Source organism: Theobroma cacao, chromosome 9, assembly GCF_053813885.1.
Source record: "Theobroma cacao isolate CCN51 chromosome 9, ASM5381388v1, whole genome shotgun sequence".
NCBI classification, from domain to species: Eukaryota; Viridiplantae; Streptophyta; class Magnoliopsida; order Malvales; family Malvaceae; genus Theobroma; species Theobroma cacao.
This window is the reverse complement of record NC_142647.1, coordinates 12,056,487-12,076,732: the sequence shown is the minus strand read 5'-3', so window position 1 is coordinate 12,076,732 and position 20,246 is coordinate 12,056,487. Positions and strand designations below refer to the sequence as shown.

The following is a 20,246-nucleotide window of genomic DNA, read 5'->3' as shown; positions in this document are numbered from 1 at the left end:
ATACTTAAAAATGCTCAAAACGCTCACAGGTTTTTTTTGTGTATCAAAAACTACTCCAAAATGCTCAAAATGCTTAAACGTTTTTCTTTCTGATAAGGAATACTCCAGAGATGAATAGTTTGGTGAGAAAAACTCAAAAAATATGAGTCAGTTTGAGGCGTAAACCTAAACATACTTGACCCGTTAATAGGTTTCGGGTTGAGACGCGGAGCCTAATAAATGGATTGATTTCATTAAGGGTAATTTTGTCCAAATTTTAATTCTCTTGGCTAAAAACAGTTAAAATTATGAGAAGGTATATTGTCAAAAACACGTTATGCATAGAGCCTATTTAAAAAAAGAACTCTATTATTTAATAATAATTATTTATTATCTTTTAATTATGTATATATATCACTTTGTAAATGTGTAAAAGTAAAAGTTTAAACTTTTTTATAATAAAATTTTCAAAATTATGAGTATTTATTTTTCAGTGTTCTCAACTTTTAAATTTATTAATTAACAAGGTGATAACATGGGGTTCACTACTTAGTATATAGAAATTATATATCGACAGCGCATCAAATGTAAACCCCATTGTGAATAGGACTCTTTCTTTATGTTACATTACTTCTCTCTCCACCCTTATTACTCTTCTTAAACAATTACTGACTCGATTGTTGGAGAAGGTGTGTCAAGCCAACTCTTACACTACCACTCACTTTTCATTGTATCATAAGGCTCCAATCATCACATAAGGACTCGTCTACTTGCATTTTAGGTATAAACTTTAAACATGGTCTTTCAGGCTTCAGGTTTAATCCTTAACATTTGATATTTTCATTGAAAGTCGATCTCAAGGATTCCTTTTTACAAAAGAGCACTCACAGACATCACAAGATACCTTGACCAAGGTGCCAACATGGATGTCATCCTAAACAAATGAATTTGAGCACTCCTATTATCCAAAATGGTCAAGATCTAGTGATGGTGGAGGACATTACAAAACTTCAAGAAGAGGCGAGAAACTTGACATAAGTACAAAATTTGTTGTTATTCACGAAATTGATGTGAATCAAAATGCCTTTCACTAAATCTATGTAAACTGAAATCACCTTTACCAAACTTATGCAAATTTAGGTGCTCTTACAAAATAATGTGAATGAGGAGGAGAGTGTGAATATGATGTGGAAATCCAAAAATGTGATGGGAAAGGGCCGACCGTCCATGCATCATAATGCAAAATGAACATAAAAACAAAATAAAAATGTAGCAAAAATAAACAATCAAAGTTAGCCTTTCCACCTAAGGTCACTTGCATGGTTTTTGGATGATATGCAATATAATAAAACACATATGTGATCTAGTCATTACGTTGGGGACAAAGGAAAGTTTGATTCCTTGTTCAAACTCCACCAAACAGCCCCTTTGAGAGACCTCACACCAAGCCCGATTGTAGCAAACCAAAGCTGTCCAAGACATTCTTATACAGCCTCTAACGAAAGTCCACATGGTGAATGGAGAAATCCCTACAAGAGGGTGGGTTGCCAAGCTTTCAACGTGCTAGCAAGGATGTGTTTTGAACACTTTTCCCTTCCTTTCACCCTAGTCGAATAGCATAAGAGAAAAACAAATTTTCCTTTACACACATACAAGGGGAGGCAACACTACACACTAGTAAAGAATGGTAGCTAGGTTACTTTGTATGAGTAGCTTAAGCAAGGTATTTATATCTTAGACCAATTTCAACCCTAATAACTCTTTTTATGTAATTGTTAATTGGTCCTTGCACTTAATTAAATCTTTTAATTAAGTTTAATAGAAGTTCATAACTTTTAGTTTTGATTAAGTCTAACTTAATCACCTTTCCCAATTTAATTTCAATATTCACTTTTTGTGTGTGACCCATTAAGCTTCCAACATGTTGGCAATGACCTTAAAATGTAATCCATGAATTAAATTTACAATTAGATAAATTCAAACTACTTTGAATTTATCATTGATCATATAAATCACTTTATGATCATTGACTAGGAACGAGATCTAGCTACCTAAATGTTAGAAGAATCAAGATGGTTTGACTCAACCTTTTAGTTATTAGTCTCTCAATGCCATTCAATCCTTTCATCATGTATCTTAGAAAGCTTAAGAACATGGTGAAGTGTCAACTTCTAAACCTTCCATGTTAGTTATGACATTGATTAGCCATCATGGATTATAGGAAACACGTTTCCTAAAATCCATTATGCTCTAGCCAGAGTTTTCATATAGGTGAACTTAAGGCATAAACAATTGAGATACATATTTTTAATCACTCAAAGTGATGAATCCTATTTTGACCACTTATTTGCCTTCATATGTCTCATGCTACACCTAAAAGCATATTGTTTAAGCATCCTTGGTAGGACTTGTAAGGATGAAATCAAACTATAGTAATCCTCGCATAAGACAACCTGGTGTCTCAAGTCTGAGGATCACTTGTATAACTCTCACATGAACATATACTTCATTGACACTAGAGTGAAGTGCCAAATGGAATCCTCATGTCGGATTATGTTTAAAGAACTTGTTCCTAGAACAAGTACCTTAATTCTAGTTTCAAGTATCCCTATATTTCAATCTATGAGATCGATTACTTATTTTTGAAGTAAGGAACATAGAATAGTCTTTAAGCATCATTGATGTCTAGTCTTAATGATACATCTAGGAACAGTTTAGAGATTATGCTTTGATGCATAAGAATCTCATAATTGTAACACTTTACAATTCTCTTACAAGGTATGTTAATCTCATGGATTGCATCCAATAGATTTATAAGCATAGGCTTATTGATGAAGGAAAACTTCTAATCATTTAGTATGAATAATATGATTGTATGATTGGATTTAAGCTTTAACCAAACCAATTGGCTACAGGGCTCATTCCAACAAGATGCAACTAGTTGGAAACTATCACCATTGAAGTAGGCTCTCAACAACCCATTAGTTCACAAAGTTAATACATTCTTACTAGCACTTCAAAAACAAAACTTGTATAAGAAAAATTTGAACAGTCTTAATATGAGAAATTGTAACACATACTAGATTTAAAGGATAAGTTGGAAAAGAAGAGAGAAGTTGATTAGATGGACAAGAGGCTTGAAGATGTCAAAAGAAAAATGGAAGTAATGGAAAAGAAAGTAATTTCAAACAATTCTCATTTCTTCGATTTATAAATATTGAACAACTCCCTTTTACCAAAGAGATAGACAAAATCTTACCTCCAAAAGGTTTTAAACTTCTAACCACAAAGACTTATGATGGCATGTCAAATTTGATTAGTCACTTGGAAATGTTATGAGCTAACATGTCTATCCAAGGGGTAAATGATGCCATCATGTGCAAGGCTTTCCTAGCAACTCTAAAGAAGGTTGCCGGATCTTGATATTCCTCATTTAAATCGAGGTTCATAAGTAGCTTTAAAGGATTGATATATCACTTCGTGAGTGATATACATCAAAAGAAAATCTCCATTAGCCTCATGTCAATGAAGAAACAAAAAGGGGAATCTTTAAGGAACTACGTCGATAGGTTCAATGTTGAATCACCTCAGTTCAAGGATTTAGATCACATCAACTTTTGTGAAAAGATGCAAAAATTTTGGCATTCAATTCACTTTGGTTAAAGACCTCTTTAAAAGTGACCTAAAAATATATGCATATTGTCAATGAAGTTTTGTTTCAATGGCAAAGAGAGGCATGGAACCTTGAAATCTTAGGTCCAAATCTTATGATATGTGGGTTCGGCCTAAGTTAGAATTATCCAAATATATGTTAGTTGGTTTGCCTATTTGATTTATAATTTAATTGATTTTTTATATAAAATATAGCACTTGATTATAATTGATGATACGATAAAAGAAATAACGGAAATCCTAGGTTGTAGGGTGAGTTCTTTACATTTAAAATATTTAGGGATCCTTATAGGAGCAAATCCAAGGAGTGCTAAAACTTGGGAACCAATAGTGAGAAAGTTCAGAGAACAATTGATAGGATGGCAAAAGAAATATTAGTCTTTTAAAGGTAGAATATTCTTATTAATTCGGTATTGAATTCTCTACCTATATACTACCTTTCTATTTTCAAGCACCTAAAGGTGTAATATCACAAATAGAGGAATTAAGGAGAGCTTTTCTTTGGGGTGGAAGTGAGAATAATAAAAAGCTTGCCAAAGTTAAAATAGAAGTTAGTGTGCTTAATTTAGAAGAATGGTTGGTTTATTAAGGCTTTCAAATTTGGTGCAGAAGAATATTGCTTTGCTTTGTAAATGGTGGTGAAAATATGAAAATGACCAGAATGACTTTTGGAATAAGTTGATTTGTGAGAAATATAGAGAAGGAGTTCTGTGTTGGTTACCATCATGTAATCAAATAGGGAAAATGTCTAGTGCGTGGAGAAATGTCATTTGTTTGCAAGAAAGGGAGAGGATTGATAAAGTAATAGGAAATGAGAGTTGTTGGATTATAAAGGATGGACGTAGAATCTCTTTTTGGTCTGATAAATGAATCTTTATAACTTTCCCTTAGAGGATTTTTTTTCAAGACTATTTGCAATTGTGAAGAATAATTTTTTTTTTTTTTTTGAAAATCAACTGTGAAGAATATATTTGTAAAGGTACGAAAGTTTTGGAATGTTAATAGTGAGTGGGAGTTAGATTTTAGGAGAACTTTTTTTGAATAGGAGAAGGAGAGCCTACAAGAATTGTTGGAAATATTGCAAGGAGTGGTTGCTGATGACAAGAAAGATGATATGTTAATTTGGGAGCTTGATAAGAAAGGAAAATTTTCGGTGAAGGAAGCTATAAGTGCTTTAGGGTATCAAGCCCATGGGAAAATTATAGTTTGGTATTCATTTATCTGGAAAATTACAATTTCCCCCGAAGTTCAGTGTTTTCTTTTGTTGGTAATGTTGAATAGTATTCCTACAAAGAACTTTCTTAAGATTAGGGGAATTTCTTTTGAACAGGATAATGTCTCATGCTTGCGGTGTAGACGAGTAGAGGAAGAATGTGTGTGTATCCTTCTAGCATGTAAATTTTCATGGGAAATGTGGAGCTTGATTTTCAGTTGGTGGAACTTTCAATGGGTGGCTCTTGGCTCTATACGGTCTTTAACAGAGATATGTGAAAATCTTTTCTCCAATAGCACATTGAAAAAGAGATGGATGGTTGTGATGGGTACTACATTGTGGTCTTTGTGGCTTGCAAGAAATGATATGGTGTTTAACAATAAGAAATGGGGGAAAAGTGAGGTGATTTTTCATGATTAAGATGAGATCCAAGTTTTGGATTAATGCTTTTGAGAAGGAAAATTCTATTGAGGATGTTTGATGGTGGAATATGCCTTGGATAATTAAATGGCTTCAAGTTGTCAATAATCCGAGAAGAGAGGTTGTTTGGATTCCACCAAATGAAATTTAATGTTGATGGATTAGTTAGGGGGAAACCAAGGGCTGTCAAGGTGTGGGGAGCACTTAGAGATTGTAATGGTAATGTACTGGGTTTGTTTTTTAGTCCTTAAGGAGAACAAGAATCTAATTATGTAGAAATTTTTGCTAATCAAATTGCTTTATTGAGTCAAACTCATGTGTTGCACTTTCATGGGTTCTTAACTTGGATTCTAGGCTATGGACTTTGTAGAAGTTTTTTGTTGATATTAACAGGTTGTGGAAGCTGATTGGTGACGTCGAATACAAGCAAATTTACAAGGAGGCTAATCATTCCGTAGATGCACTTGCAAAGATGGGAATGGATTAACTTAACATGATCAGTACGTGTTGGTGATTGGATATGTGCGGTAAACAAGCATAGACAAAGGTGGAGCCTCCTTATAGGATGCCCCCCCCCCCCTCTCCAAAATTTAAAAATTATTTACGTATTATATAAAATTTTTTAAATTTCTTATAAATGTTCTTAATTACCCCCCAAAATAATTTTTTATTTAATAATTAATACAAATAAAGAATAACAAAATAATTTTATATGCTCGACTTAATTTTAAAGTTTTTTTAGTTTATATTATTATATTTATATTTATTTTATTTACTCATATATTCTAAATCTCTATAGATTTTTTTTTCATAAATTTCTACGAATCATCAATCATATTTTTTTTATTATGTCATATGTGGATTCTATTTTCTACTTGTCATGTTTTTCTTTTTTCTGTTATGTGAATTTTATTTTTTATGATTTTAATCTTTAGAAATAAATAAATCATTATATAATTCTCAAATATAAATTACAATATTGTATTGTTGCTTAGAATTTCATCAATATATTATTTTTTATTTAGAATAACTAATCTATTCTAGCATGTATGTTGAAAACTTTAAGTAATAAGGATAGACATACAAATTGATAGAATGAAATAATTGTATTTTTTTCAATACAATTTTATTTATTATTTATTTTTAATGGCTCTCAAAATAATTTTTTATTTAATAATTAGTTTTATTCTTCAAACTATTTTGATAAAATTAGAGTCATTATGGTTAGCATATTGCTAGTTAAGCCCAACAAATAAATTCTAAATTAATATGTTAAGCCTATCAAAATTTAAAAAAAAAAGTAAGTTTACTAATCCAAATCCATTAAGTTTTAATATAAATTTAAGCCTATCTTAATATATTATATCTTAATAGTCCAACCTAATAGTCTATAATAACATATTATATCTTAATAGTTTAATCCAATAACCCAATATGTTAATTAATAATTTAAGAGACAAATAGAAAATAAGAAGAGAGCTAGAACACACAAAATAAAGAGGTAATTCATTTGAATTTGAAAAATTATTTTCTCTTCCACTCGTATGCCCAAAGAGTGAGAGAGACTTGTTTTATAGTTCCATTCAGTCATATATATAAATGACACCATCATTCTTGTTAATGCGTATTTTTTTGTATGTTCAATGTTTTTTGAATTTTATTTAATTTTTTAAATGAATGATAATTGAATCATATTTAAAGGTCTCTTTAACTGTTTAATGTCTCTTTCTGTTTAACCATTCTTTTGAAAATGCTCTAACTTTGCCCATGAGCATAGACATATACTTGTTCAGGACCGGTATGCATAGTTGTTTTGGATTTAAGATGCAGAATGCTTCATGGCTTTAGGTGGTTATATTTTGATTCTATCATGATTTTTGTGGCCTTATGTGTTATGGAGTTATTATAATTTATTCATATGTGGACAAAGATGTGTTTATATTAGGTGTTTTCTTTTCCAATTCATTGTTCTGAATTGTGATGCTGCACAAATTTTTCCTATTCATGAAAGTAATTGTTTGTGTAAAAAAAAAAAAATGAATTAACTTGTATTTGCAACTTCATGAAAAGAATGCAAAGGGAAAATTTGTGAGCATGCACCAAAATGAAACAAGAAATCTGATAGAAGTGGATTTTTATTTTTTTTGGAGATATACATGGGAGAAATCCGAGAGATATAAGAGGACTAAAACCATCGACCCCATCCCTATCCCTCTTAAAGAGGAGAATCAATTGTTAAGCTAAATTAATTTGAATGTTATAAGAAGTAAAAGTTACAGCAATAATGTAGCTAACTAAATATGTATTAACGCTGGATTTGGCCATTGTGGCTTAGTTTGAGTACGCACACTGTGTTAAATGCATATGCATAGGTGATATAGGTCTAGTTTAGATCCTCAAAGGAGGGGTCAAAAAGCAAAATGGATGACCCAATCCCTAGAACATGAAGGCCTAAAAAATATCCATTAACTATCTGACACTGCTTCTCATAGGGATTGGGAAGAAACTTTAGATCTTTACAGAAATGAGGAATAATTTTGAGTTTATTACTCTAGAAAAAGCATTCGAACTTCAGTTCAGTTTGGAAGAAGGAACACTTTTTATTAAAATATGCAAACACTTTTCATTTTGAAATAGTAGACCCTTTCAATATAATAGAAAGATTCAATTCGTGATCATTTTCAACTACCAACAGAGTTTATTGGTTAAAATTACATCTTCAACTCTCAATTTCCACAGGTTCAAGTTTTGTTGCTGCAATCTTTTGTATTTTGGCTAGCGTTTACCAGTTCAATTTTTGGATTATTTGAGATACTTTAATACAATACTTTGGCTTGTAATTAACAAAAAAAAAAGAAGCATTTGCAAGTCTTAATTTCCTGACTCTAAACCCTGTTTAAGATTGCTTTGTGTCTAAAGTATAGACTTATTTGCCTGGGCTACAAATGTTGATACTTTTTTTTTACCGACTAGTAAATCTTGCGAGCATTTCTTCGTTTTAGTATATATAGCGTTATCATTTACTGGTCCTATCGACCTTTTTGTATTTAATTACTGTGGCTAAAGGTGATAAGAAAACGCATCCAAAAGCTAAGATGAATACATCTGCTATTTGCATTAACCAATGCACCTCGAAACTATTTAATCAAGTTTTATTGAAATCTCAAACTACCCAATTCCCATATTGTTCCCAAAATGCAAGTAGCTTATCCATGAACTTGAATCAACAGTACAGGCAACAGAGCCAACCAAGAAGAAATTATTATCCAACAAACGAAAGTCAACCAACATTTTATAAGTATGTTATTATGTAAAATCAAAGTTAAGTGCCCTGGTCTAACTGATATACATATAGAAATCTTCACTAAAGCAACCAATTATTTTTGCACTTTGCATCAATCATTAATCCATATTATTATTGTAAGCAGCCAGTAATCATCCAAGCTTATCTTCTTCTCAAAGGAAACGCCCCCCCCCCCCCCCCCCCCCCCCCCCACCCCCTCCCCCACCCACCATCTTTACCAGCTCTCACTCAAGAGTCTTAAGCTTTGGTCTTATTGATGATGAAATGCAAGTGTATGTCAATGCATAGATTCTAGAGTTAAGGGAAAAGACAAGCAGAAACATGTTTTTTTTCCATCTCTAAAAGATCTGAGTCCAGATTCATTAAGATATTAGTATTTTAAGGGTGTGAGTTGCTTTTGAATTTTGATTGTTTTCCTCTTGTTATTTCTATGTAGTTGAGGTTCTGGACATCCTTTCTTTCTTCTCCTAGCTTAATAAAATCCCCAGGAAAATATTATAGTAAGGAACCCAAGGTCAATGAGTGGTGCTACTTCTAAAAGGTTTGAATACTCAATTCTCTTCCCTTTGGCATTTTCTTCCTTACTTTTTTTAAAGTATTGCCTTCGCCTATTTTTTTAATTAATTAGACAGCAACCCTAGCTAGCCAACTTGTAGTTGTAATAGTTAGGCCTTGATAAAATTATTAGTGCAATAATATCAACAGGCGTCAGGTTCTGGTAATATTCTGACTATTTACTTTTAACTGTGAGATGATACAATAAATTTGACCTTAACATTTTTCTTTTGTTTTAAATACAATTTGTCTTATTAAAATCCATTTTAGAAGAGCTTATTATATATTTTATATTTTTTTATTGTATTCTTTAGCAATATTTTTTATTGTAATGCATGCATTACAACGCTTCAGTATAATATTTTAATAATAATTTCTCTTAAAGGTATATTTAGATACTATTAATTAATTAGGTAATACTTATATATAGCTACTAAAGATGAAGAAATGCAAAAATAATATATATAATACTATAATGTACTCTTTAAATTTCATAGTAAAAAATTTATATTATTGAAAATAGGTGAGTGAAATCTCAACTTAGTTGTATTCAAAAATTAATATGAACCGGTCTTAATTTATTTTTTCTATTGGCCAAAAGTAAATTATAATTTTAAGTAATCTAATAAGTACATCATAAAAAAAAGGAGAAACCCTTGCAACCTTGTGTGCAGTTGATTGCTTATTCTATACAAGTAGAGAAGCAAGATATATACCTTGATATTTAGACAATTACCATCAACAAAATCCTTTCTGAGACTTTTTATAACCATTTAATCAATACAATTGACTTTTTTTGAATAAAAAAAATCAACAAAAGCCTCAAAATACAAAAACAAGAAGCGGGAGAGACGAGGAACCATTTGTCGGCTTTTTCTCTCGCATTGACAAAGTGCATAATGAAAGGGGAAAATATGTTTATAAAGTTTCACATGGCACTCTTTATAATTAGTCATCACCTGCGAGGATGATGTCTATGGCTTTGATGGACTTGGTTGCTTTTATAGGCATTTTTCTTCTATATGTCTGCGTACTTAGATTAGATTTCAATGGTAGCTAAGTTGTTTTCTATGACTATCATGTGTCCACCGTCTACCATGATTGACACTTGGAGAACAATAATAGTACGAAGAATGACGACATGGTTTGGGGTCGCTTGGTCATATTTTGGACTTGATTGTAGTCGCAAAAGCAGTTTCTAGCTAGATTGGCAACTGCTTTAATGTTTCCCAAGTGCAATTCACCCAAACATGTATATTTAGCATTGGAATTTGTAGTTTAAATGGTGTTTGAGGTCTCAAACACAGTTTCAAATGGGAACTAAGCTCACTGCATGCGTGGTGTCCAAAAAAGCATGATTTAAAATAATAATCACCTGGTTCAACTTTATATTGAATTTGTTTGGTTGTATATATGTTAGTTGTTGATTGATTTGTATGTTTAATGGTTTTTTATTATATGAGATGTAATATTTTATTTATAATTATAATCACTACTTATACATATAACTTTGTTAAAAAAAAAAAGAAATTCACTATGTGGTTCTATATCTAAGCAGCCATTCCAGCAGGGTGGCAAGGCTAGCCAGCTAATTCAAAGCAGTATTTTCACCGCATCAAGATTTTTTCTTTGACTTGAGGATGCCCGAAAAGGTGTTATAGCAATATGAGTTGGCTACACCTCTTAGCAAGTCTAAATCGGGTTGTAATTAAGCATATGCTATCAACTTTATTAGGTACTAAAAAATAATATGGAAAAATAAAATACTGCACATGTTTATCAAAAGAAGATGTATCTTGTACTTGCAAGTAAAATCAAGTGGATGGCAGAATATGTAAGAAAATGAAGTTTCTTTTTGTGGAACAATGAAAGTTGTTTTGCTTTACTTGGTGCAAGAAGAAAGAAAAGTTAATTGTTTTGAGAAAAGGATCTTAGAAAAATGGTTGCCAGTCTCAAATCCTGAATTTGCCCAACACTGGTTTAATTACTGTCGTCATAGATTGTTACTTTTCCAACTAACCTACGTACCTTGCTCTCATAATAATATACCATTTGACCACAGATCTTAACAGTTGGCTGTCATTCCAAGAAAGTTCCCTGTACAAATCAATGATCAAATCATTCATGATACTTGGCCTCAATTCAAGTAGCTCTCTCTTTGTCTGTTGATGTAATTTGCATATAGCAGCCAATGATGTGTATTAATTAATTTCCCATATACAATAGTCTAATTAAGCATAGGTTAATAATGGAACAATTCAACGACATAGAAGACAAACTGAGAGAGAGAAGGCCTTTTTTTCGTCAAGCACCTGCAGCATATTGGGTCCATATAATAAACTAATGAAGCTGAGGAAAAAGCAGTGCAATTTAAAATGCTAAAGAAGAAGAAAATTTGTGATATACATTGTCTACTTGTACGAATAGTTTAATTACAGAATAGATGAGCAAACTAATCCAAAAAGGAAGAGAGAGAGAATAAGACCTTGCTCGAACCCTAGAGAGAAGAGAAATTGGGTTGAATAATGAGGGTGAGAGAGGGGGTAAGGTGTGAGACTTTTTGTCCTCGTAAAAGCCTCACGTCACACGCTAATTCTTACCTATAAATCTTGCTCTTTCCTTTCCCCATTTTCCCCAAACACCTAAGCAGCTTTTCCTTGCTATTCTTTTGCTTCAAGAGAGGAAAAGAAGAACACTTTTTTCGGACGAGATGGGTCGAGCTCCTTGCTGTGACAAAGCCAACGTGAAGAAAGGACCATGGTCACCTGAAGAAGATGCTAAGCTCAAGGCTTATATCGAGAAGTATGGCACTGGAGGCAATTGGATTGCTCTTCCTCAGAAAATTGGTACCTTCCCAACATAATTTTTCTTTTCTTGTTTCTACGGGGGAATTTATTTGCATGTTCCTAAAGATTGATTAGCTTGACCTTTTTTTTTTGTTGGGTAATAATCACAGGCCTCAAGAGATGTGGAAAGAGTTGCAGGCTCAGATGGCTGAATTATTTGAGACCAAACATTAAGCATGGAGGATTCTCTGAAGAAGAAGACAACATCATCTGCAGCCTCTATATAAGTATTGGAAGCAGGTACATATCTTCATTTTTTCCTCTCCCACTTTTATGCTTCGGTGGCTTGTTTTTTTCTTCTTTGTCCTCGATACCTTCACAAACATATATGCAAAACCTGCACCTTGTGCTTTCTTCCTAGCTAGGGTTTCTACAATTCTGCTTTTGTTATTGCTTTTTCATCTTTGCCGGTTGAGGGTGATATTGAACAGAATTGGCTCTACTTTTTAGGTGGTCCATAATTGCAGCCCAACTGCCTGGACGAACAGATAATGATATAAAAAACTACTGGAATACCAAACTGAAGAAGAAACTACTTGGGAGGCGCAAACAATCTAACATCAATAGGTTGTCGTCCTCGAATCAGGACCCCGACGAGGTCAATACTGCAAATGATAGTCAATTCTCACAGGGTTTGAGCAACTCAGCCTTGGAACGACTGCATCTCCACATGCAGCTTCAAAGTCTTCAGAATCCTTTCTCTTTCTACAACAACCCTGCTCTATGGCCTAAGATTCATCCCTCGCAAGAAAAGATGATCCAAAGCATCCAGTCCTCAAATGGAAGCCCTAACCTTCTTATGCAACCTCTCCTGCCAAACCCTCAACCTGAAAATGAACGAACTGCTGATTTCTATGACCAACCTACTGCAGCTTCTGTGGCACATCAGCAAGATTATCCAAAAAGCAGCAATACCAAGGGACTTGAATTGGATAACTCTTTGGATGGGATAACTACATCCGATGGCTCGGATCCCTTTGGTACCGGGAACAATTTGATGGACTCAGCCACCGTGCAAAAGGCAGATGGCCATCATCATGGAACAGCACAATCAAATGCGGCTGTTCAGCCAGTTTCAAACTTCCAGGCTGAGCTGGATGAGTTTCTGAATAACAAAACAGCTGGTTATGTACCACAGGAAGACCAAATGACTGAATTTGATTGCTTCAAGGAGATGAATGGTGCAAAGGACAGCCTGATTTGGTGGTCTAATGACTTTGATGCAAAATCAGCTTCTTCCAACTCTTGGGATTCAACTTCTGTGCTTCAATCCAGTGGAATGTTTCAAGATTATGAATTAGCGTATAATATGTAGCGAGAGAGAAAAAAAAAAAAAAAGAATAGGGATTGGCTCAAGTTTATTTGTGGTGGACATAAGATGTGGAAGACTGGATTTCATACAGAGGTCTTGTAAATTGTGTGAATAATAAAAGTTAATTTCCTTCTCAGTGTCTTTGCCAAATCTGAATATGTATGGCTGTAAGTGCAGTTGCTTTACCTTCCTTGTAGAACTTCAAACAATAGTAATCTATTCTATGCTACTTGAGTATGGTGTGATAACCAATATAGCATCAGACTTAGTACGTTCATCTAGGGATTTTTTTTCTTCAAGAAAAAAACCATACACCAAGATCAATCACATGGCATACATTAATTTTTCCTGATAACAAAAGGTTATCTCATTTTGATTTCAGATATGCAAAATCATTAGAAGTTCGAAATGCTTCGAGACTACTGACAAAGGTCTTCCATGGAATATTCGAAAATAATAGAATGAGTGGTTTTTCTGGCTCCGCTTTGGAAGAATCTATAAGTTCATTTTTGATATTTATGTTGGGTTTATAGCATGATCAGCTCAAAGAAGATAAACATATGTCTTCATGGATATGGCAAATAAAACACGAGACAGACATCGTATTCAAGCGTGACTTACCATTTGTTATAAGACCTAAACAAGTTTCTTGTTCTGTATATGTATGGAAATCTTTGAAATTTGCCTTTAAGTCTGTAGATCAAATAGTTACCAGGGCATGGAATGTTCCAAATAATCTTTAGAGTTTCTTGTTTCATGGAGAATCTCATGAAGTTAACCTAAAATCTTTTATCTAAGTTCCATGGATTCAAGTTTAACTTGAACGACTGCTATCCTTCATTAAAATAATTGAAATTCAAAGTTTACCAAATCTCCTCTCCCCATTCCTTATAGCAAAAGAAGAGAAATGTGTTAGAAGATCACACGGATTAAAAAGAAGAAATGAAATAAGCCGGTGCATTCCAAAAAGGAAAAAGGTAAATTAGAAGGAGCATGTGTTCATTCCCCCAAGCAAGAAGTAATACACTTTGTAAAATAGGAGGGACCTACTACCCTAGCCTGGTTTGCGTTGCTGCATCATGTGCAGCAAGGTTTCAACTTTGAATAGAATAGATAAAACAATAAGCAAAGCCATTTGGAACTCTAGTGCAATGGCCTATTGTCTTGTTCCCTCTCTTCCAAGATTCCGTGGAGAGAATAACCTGATTCACATTCGCATTTCAAGGAGTTTGAGTGCCTTTCCTGCCTTTGGAAATATATATGGACAATATATCCATATTTAATTCAGTGGCGGAGTAAGGGCTAAGCTTTTTTTTTTTTTTCTCTTTTTTGGTGGTGTAGAAGCCAGAAAGTTACTGGGCACTTGAAAATTTACGCAAACAAGGTAGTTTAGAAATTTTATTTACTTTTTGGTCGGCAAACCGTATAAATGAGATCACTGGAGCTCATAGTTTATTTCACCTTTGTACTGCCAATGACAGAGAAGAAAACAAACTGACTTGTTGCTTGCACAAGGAACATGCATCTTCCCCTAATAGCCTAGCTACTCCAAATGTGCATTGTTATTATGGATCTTTACAGTTTGTTTGAATAAAGGAAATGTTATAGGCTATCACACTTAATTTTTCAATAGTTGGAAGGCATGGGAATCTGCCAAGGGACCTCTAATTTTTAGATGTAATTAATGTTTTTATTACTATTTTAAAAAAGAAAAACTTTTATAAAAAAAAGGAGGCATGAATGTTTTACAAGTAATTAAAAATGAACTTCATGATATCTCACTTTTCTTCTTTTTAATATTCGTTTGATGAAACAATTGGGTTATGAGATGATGATTCATGAAAGCTGTTCTGTCCTTACTGATGTTCATATTACGGGCGCTTCTCTGAGGCTAAAACCTTGTGGGCCTACATTTTTTGTCCACCTCTACTTTTGGACTTTTTAAAAGTCCAGAACAATGGGCTGGGCTACTGAGAAATGCGGTGAGCGTGGATCGAACACGCGACCTTTAGATCTTCAGTCTGACGCTCTCCCAACTGAGCTATCCCCGCTTCTTGATAACATTTAGCTTAATTTTTTTATTCAAACAAGCCACCATGAAGGGTGATTAATTTTTGATTAAAATCAAATTAAACGAACAAAATTTTATTAATTTGGTTAATGATCTTTGTTGGTTCAATTAATTCACTCAGTTTCAATTTTGATTTTTTTTTCCGAATAACTGAATTAACCACTATAAATGACCAATCAAAAAGCGGTGGTTCATGGAATCAAAGACTCTATCAACCGAGCCAAGACAACTTGTTTTGTTTAACTTGCTGTGCATTAGCCTTTATAATTAAGCGTCCAAGTAAAGTTCCAATTAAGGAATAAACTTTTTATTGTGTTTATTAATCAAAATTTTAAAACAATCTTCCTATAATTAGCCCTTAACTACAAGTGTAATCCTATTATATTCATCATGTAATCAAAATATTTAATAAATTTTTTTCACTTCAATATCTTGACAAAAAATATAAAAGAGTTATGTATAACTTTAATCAATATGTAATTTAAAGTAATAACAAGAAAAAAAGTAAAGAAAATAATAGGAATATAAATTTTGGAGGAACTTTAAATTAGATTAATAAAGAACTAAATCATTTGAAAATCTTAAAAATCTTATTGAGCTTATACCAAATCAAATACTAACATTTTAAAAAAATTAGAGTGGATGATAAGTGAAAAAAAATGAAAACACTTATTAATTAATTAGTACTTGTATAGTAGATGATCTTGTAATTAAACTGTTGATGGAAATTATGAATCAAGTTCTAAAAATTCAATTATTACTATTTATACTCTGCATTTTAATTTTAAAATAGATTATTTAGATCCTATTAATAAATTAAATTACCAAAATAGTTTCTTGTTGTGTCTTTTTTACTTTTCCTCTTTTTTCTTTTGTTATTGATAAATATTTTTTGATACTTACTTTTGTCATTATAATCTACCTACTACTACTTTTGTTTTAAAAAAAAATTGAGATTGAAAAGTGAGGAATGAAAAAATAATAAAGAAATTTAGGGGAAAGATATGAAAAACTCAAAACATCGTTAATCTTTTGTTTAATTTAGATACTGAAAATTAAAAATTTGATCTAAAACATAGTATTGCATACTTTCATAATAATTTGAAAAATTATAAATTTAAAATAAGAGTTTTGGTCTATAATTTGGAGGTCAAGAAGCACAACTTAATATGGTTAACATTTTAATGTATTTTCATTTATGTTTGTTGTAACATCTTTTTAATGTGTTTAACCATGTTTGTTGGAACTTTTTAATGTTATTAGGTGTTAGGTCAAAGATAATGAGTTATCTAAAAGAGGGGATGAATTGGATTTCTAAATTTTTTTTTCAATAAATTAAATTTACCATGAAGATATATCAAAAGTAAATTGATTAACAAATCAATGAGCAAGTAATAGAAAGCAAATGAAACTAATATAAAAAGTTAAGGGCATGCTTGGTTGGGGGGAATGGAATAGCCATTCCTCTCCTATTCTCATTCTTGAGATAAAACTGCATTTGGTTTAATGAAATGGCTATTCTTCAAAATAACCATTCCTAAAGAAGTCTAAATAGCCATTACCAAGGCCCTCCTTGGTAATAGCTATTCCAAACAGTTGGGAATATGAAAAGAAGTTGATTAGACAAATATGTCATTTTATAAAATAAAAAATTACCTTATAAAAAAGTACTAAACTTATTTTTTTTCTCTCTTCCTCACTCCTCTCTCTAAAGCACAAACAATAAAATTTTTTTTACTTCATTTTCAAAAAAAGAGTAATGAAAATATTTAAATATTATTTAATATATTAATATTATTTCACTATAATAAATATTATAAAACATATTACTTAATATTATTATTTGAATATAATAAATGTAATAAAGAATATTATTAAGTATTATTTAAATTTAATGAAGAATATATTTTATGTTTTAATATTAAATATTATTTAATTATAATAAAAGGTTTAACTATCTTTTAATACAAAATATTATTAAATTATAATAAAAATATATTTGTATTTTGATGAAAATATTATTTAATTATAGTAAAAGTTATTTTGATTTTATTACTCATAATATTTTTATCTTTTAACAAAACAAATTTTTTAATTTTAATAAAGAGTATTTATTTCTTATCATAGTTTTTTTGTTTTTTAATTAAAAAATCTTTAAATTTTAATAAATGGTATTTTTATCATTTACCCATTATTCTTTAACCATTCTTAAAATTATTCCTGTCAATCAAATAATGGAATAAGTAATAATAGCAATTTCTATCCTAGTTCATTCCCATGAATCAATTTATATAATAACTATTCTTCCTCTATTCTATTCTCTTGGAATGGCTATTCTATTCTCATTCTATTCTTTTCAGTGAACCAAGCATGCTATAAGGGTAAAGAGAATTACAAAACTGATTTATAAAAGTTCAACCCTTTCTCTTAGTGACTACATCCTCTTTATACAATCCACTATTAATTTCCAATAAATACAAATACCCTTTCAAGGTTTAGATACGACCCTTTTTTCTCCCTTAACTTGTTAAGGAGTCTAATTCACTATTGATTTCCAATTAATACGAATACCTTATCAAGGTTAAGATAGAATTTTCCTATCCTTTCAAGGCTAATATAGAATTTCACTATCTTTTCAAGGTTAAGATAGATCATCTCTTAAAAAAAAAAAAAATAGAACATCAACCCTTTCTCTTAGTGACTACATCCTCTTTATACAATCCACTATTAATTTCCAATCAATACAAATACCCTTTCAAGGTTTAGATACGACCCTTTTTTCTCCCTTAACTTGTTAAGGAGTCTAATTCACTATTGATTTCCAATTAATACGAATACCTTTTCAAGGTTAAGATAGAATTTTCCTATCCTTTCAAGGCTAATATAGAATTTCACTATCTTTTCAAGGTTAAGATAGATCATCTCTTAAAAAAAAAAAAGATAGAACATCTCTACCTTTTCAAGGCTAAGGCATGATAGAAACTCTCTACTTTTTTAAAACTAAGATAAAACCTCTCCTATATTTCAAAGTGAAAGGCAAGAAGCATTTCAAAAAAAAAAAAAAAAGTGGAAAGCAAGAATACATCTAATATGTGGATATTACTTAGCGAGTACAAATTTTAAAGAGATAATGGCAATAAGACGAATAAAAAAAATTAAGAGTGAAAACTGTAATGAAATTTTGATCACTTGAATACTTAAAGGCTTAGAAGAAGGATATAAATGCTTGCTTTTAGCTTGGTTTTTCTTTTTTTCTCTTCTTCATAAATCTCTTTACTTGTTCGTGTGTTTCTTTTCTTCGCTTTTCTTTTACATAAATGAGTTGAGGAAGAGTGAAGATCTTTTTATAGTTAGAAAGAGTGTTGGAGCCCATGGAGATCATTAAATGATGAAGAAAGTCGATGCTTGGCCGAAAAATATGTTTAACAGTTATATGGGATTGATCCCTTCCTCATGGGATCAATCCTCTCTTGCAGAGTTCGCAGTTATGTGAGTGGGGGATCAAATCCCCTTCCCAATAAAAAGAAATTTCTAAATCTAATATGCTAAAATAAGTCTCAAGCATGAACAACTTTTATGACATTGGCCAAAAAAATAAAAAATTTTAGGAAAAAATATCGACAGATCTTAAGTTTTAATTAGAATTTCACACGAGTCCATTAGTATGGAAAATGAATATTTTGTCTCAAAAATTATTTTTCGTTGGACACATAAATTATTGGTGGGAAGGGGGGGTTTTATACGGAATTCAAGAATAGGCAAAATTGGCTTCAAGGCGAGCCTTTCAAATAGACGTCTATCTTTAAGACATATTTCGCCCTCACCACTCGGTATGCAAAGGAGAATAATGCGAATAGTCTCAAGGACACAATGAAGCCAACGTCTAACTTCGTATTGCACTTACGAAGTAAATCGCTACATACACCCAAGGGCTTGCAAAGTTGTTTGGCCTTAGAACTGACTTTTTGCAACTAGTAGATAATAAGAAATTCAGAATATCTTGAAGATGGTGGAAACTTTAGTGTTTATGTTTATAATAAAGCATAACACTTTTCTTGCTATTGCTCTTGCTTTGCTTCTGATTTTGGTGTGTCTTGGTGTGTTTTGGTGTTTCTTTTTTCTGTGTCTAAAATGGTTGGCACCAAGCCCTTTATATAGGCTTACAAGTGTCTTTTCTTCAAGGACACAACCTTTTCATAAAGACATCTCTTTGTCTAGAAAGCATCTTTATGATTTTTGCCAACACAAATTTTAGATATAATTATTGTTTCAATAGTCATCTTATGAATAAATAACTATTCATCCTACAAATTATAACCTTTGATTTATATCTTGAAACAATAATTATTCACTTTAACTTTTGAGCAATGGTGTCTTTTCAATCATGTCTCCTAACTTTTGGATATGATTTTTCAAGAGATATAACCATTCACATGAAAACATGTCTATATCTAATAGACACATTATGTCAATTTTTGTAACATAACTTTTGAGCTAATGATAGCTTTTCCATCATGTGAAATAACTTTTAATTTTGAAAATACACCAACAATCCCCCACCATTTTTAAAATTTCAAATACCAACAACTTTGGGAAACTTGTGCATAAATGAAGGTATCCTGCAGATTTGAACCTTCACTTAGTGAGTGTGGTTGGTTCTAGTATGAATTGAGTGGTTGACCAAGCATTGAACCATCGATTCTTCATTGACTAGTCGGGCCACTAAACACACACAAGCTTCCTTGCTCACATTGTATCTAGTTTTGCCAACACGTTTATGGCCATGTATTTTGCATCCATTCATGAGTGTTGTCAAAGTCAAGCCTTTAACTCCTAGAAGTGGCCGCACTTTCACTCATATAGGTAGCCCTCAT

At 31.9% G+C, this 20,246-nt stretch overlaps 1 protein-coding gene and 1 non-coding gene across 2 annotated transcripts; one reads left to right on the top strand and one right to left on the bottom strand.

Annotated features, from left to right (window-relative positions):
• Nucleotides 1–11,746: 11,746 nt before the first annotated feature.
• On the top strand, nucleotides 11,747–13,437 carry MYB36 (myb domain protein 36). The gene is made up of 3 exons (XM_007014083.3): nucleotides 11,747–11,989; nucleotides 12,100–12,229; nucleotides 12,440–13,437. Exons 1-3 carry the CDS (start codon nucleotides 11,854–11,856, stop codon nucleotides 13,302–13,304), a joined length of 1,131 nt encoding a protein of 376 aa, XP_007014145.3. The 5' UTR covers nucleotides 11,747–11,853; the 3' UTR covers nucleotides 13,305–13,437.
• Nucleotides 13,438–15,279: 1,842 nt separating this feature from the next.
• Nucleotides 15,280–15,352, bottom strand: TRNAF-GAA (transfer RNA phenylalanine (anticodon GAA)). The gene has a single exon. It is a non-coding gene; the product is annotated as a tRNA-Phe (tRNA).
• Nucleotides 15,353–20,246: the final 4,894 nt, after the last annotated feature.

Bases quoted from the DNA above. Each gene is read 5' to 3' on its own strand.
- MYB36 (XM_007014083.3), top strand. From the start codon at position 11,854: ATGGGTCGAGCTCCTTGCTGTGACAAAGCCAACGTGAAGAAAGGACCA. The intron at 11,990-12,099 runs GTACCTTCCCAA...TAATAATCACAG, and splicing joins TGCTCTTCCTCAGAAAATTG to GCCTCAAGAGATGTGGAAAG. The intron at 12,230-12,439 runs GTACATATCTTC...TCTACTTTTTAG, and splicing joins TATATAAGTATTGGAAGCAG to GTGGTCCATAATTGCAGCCC.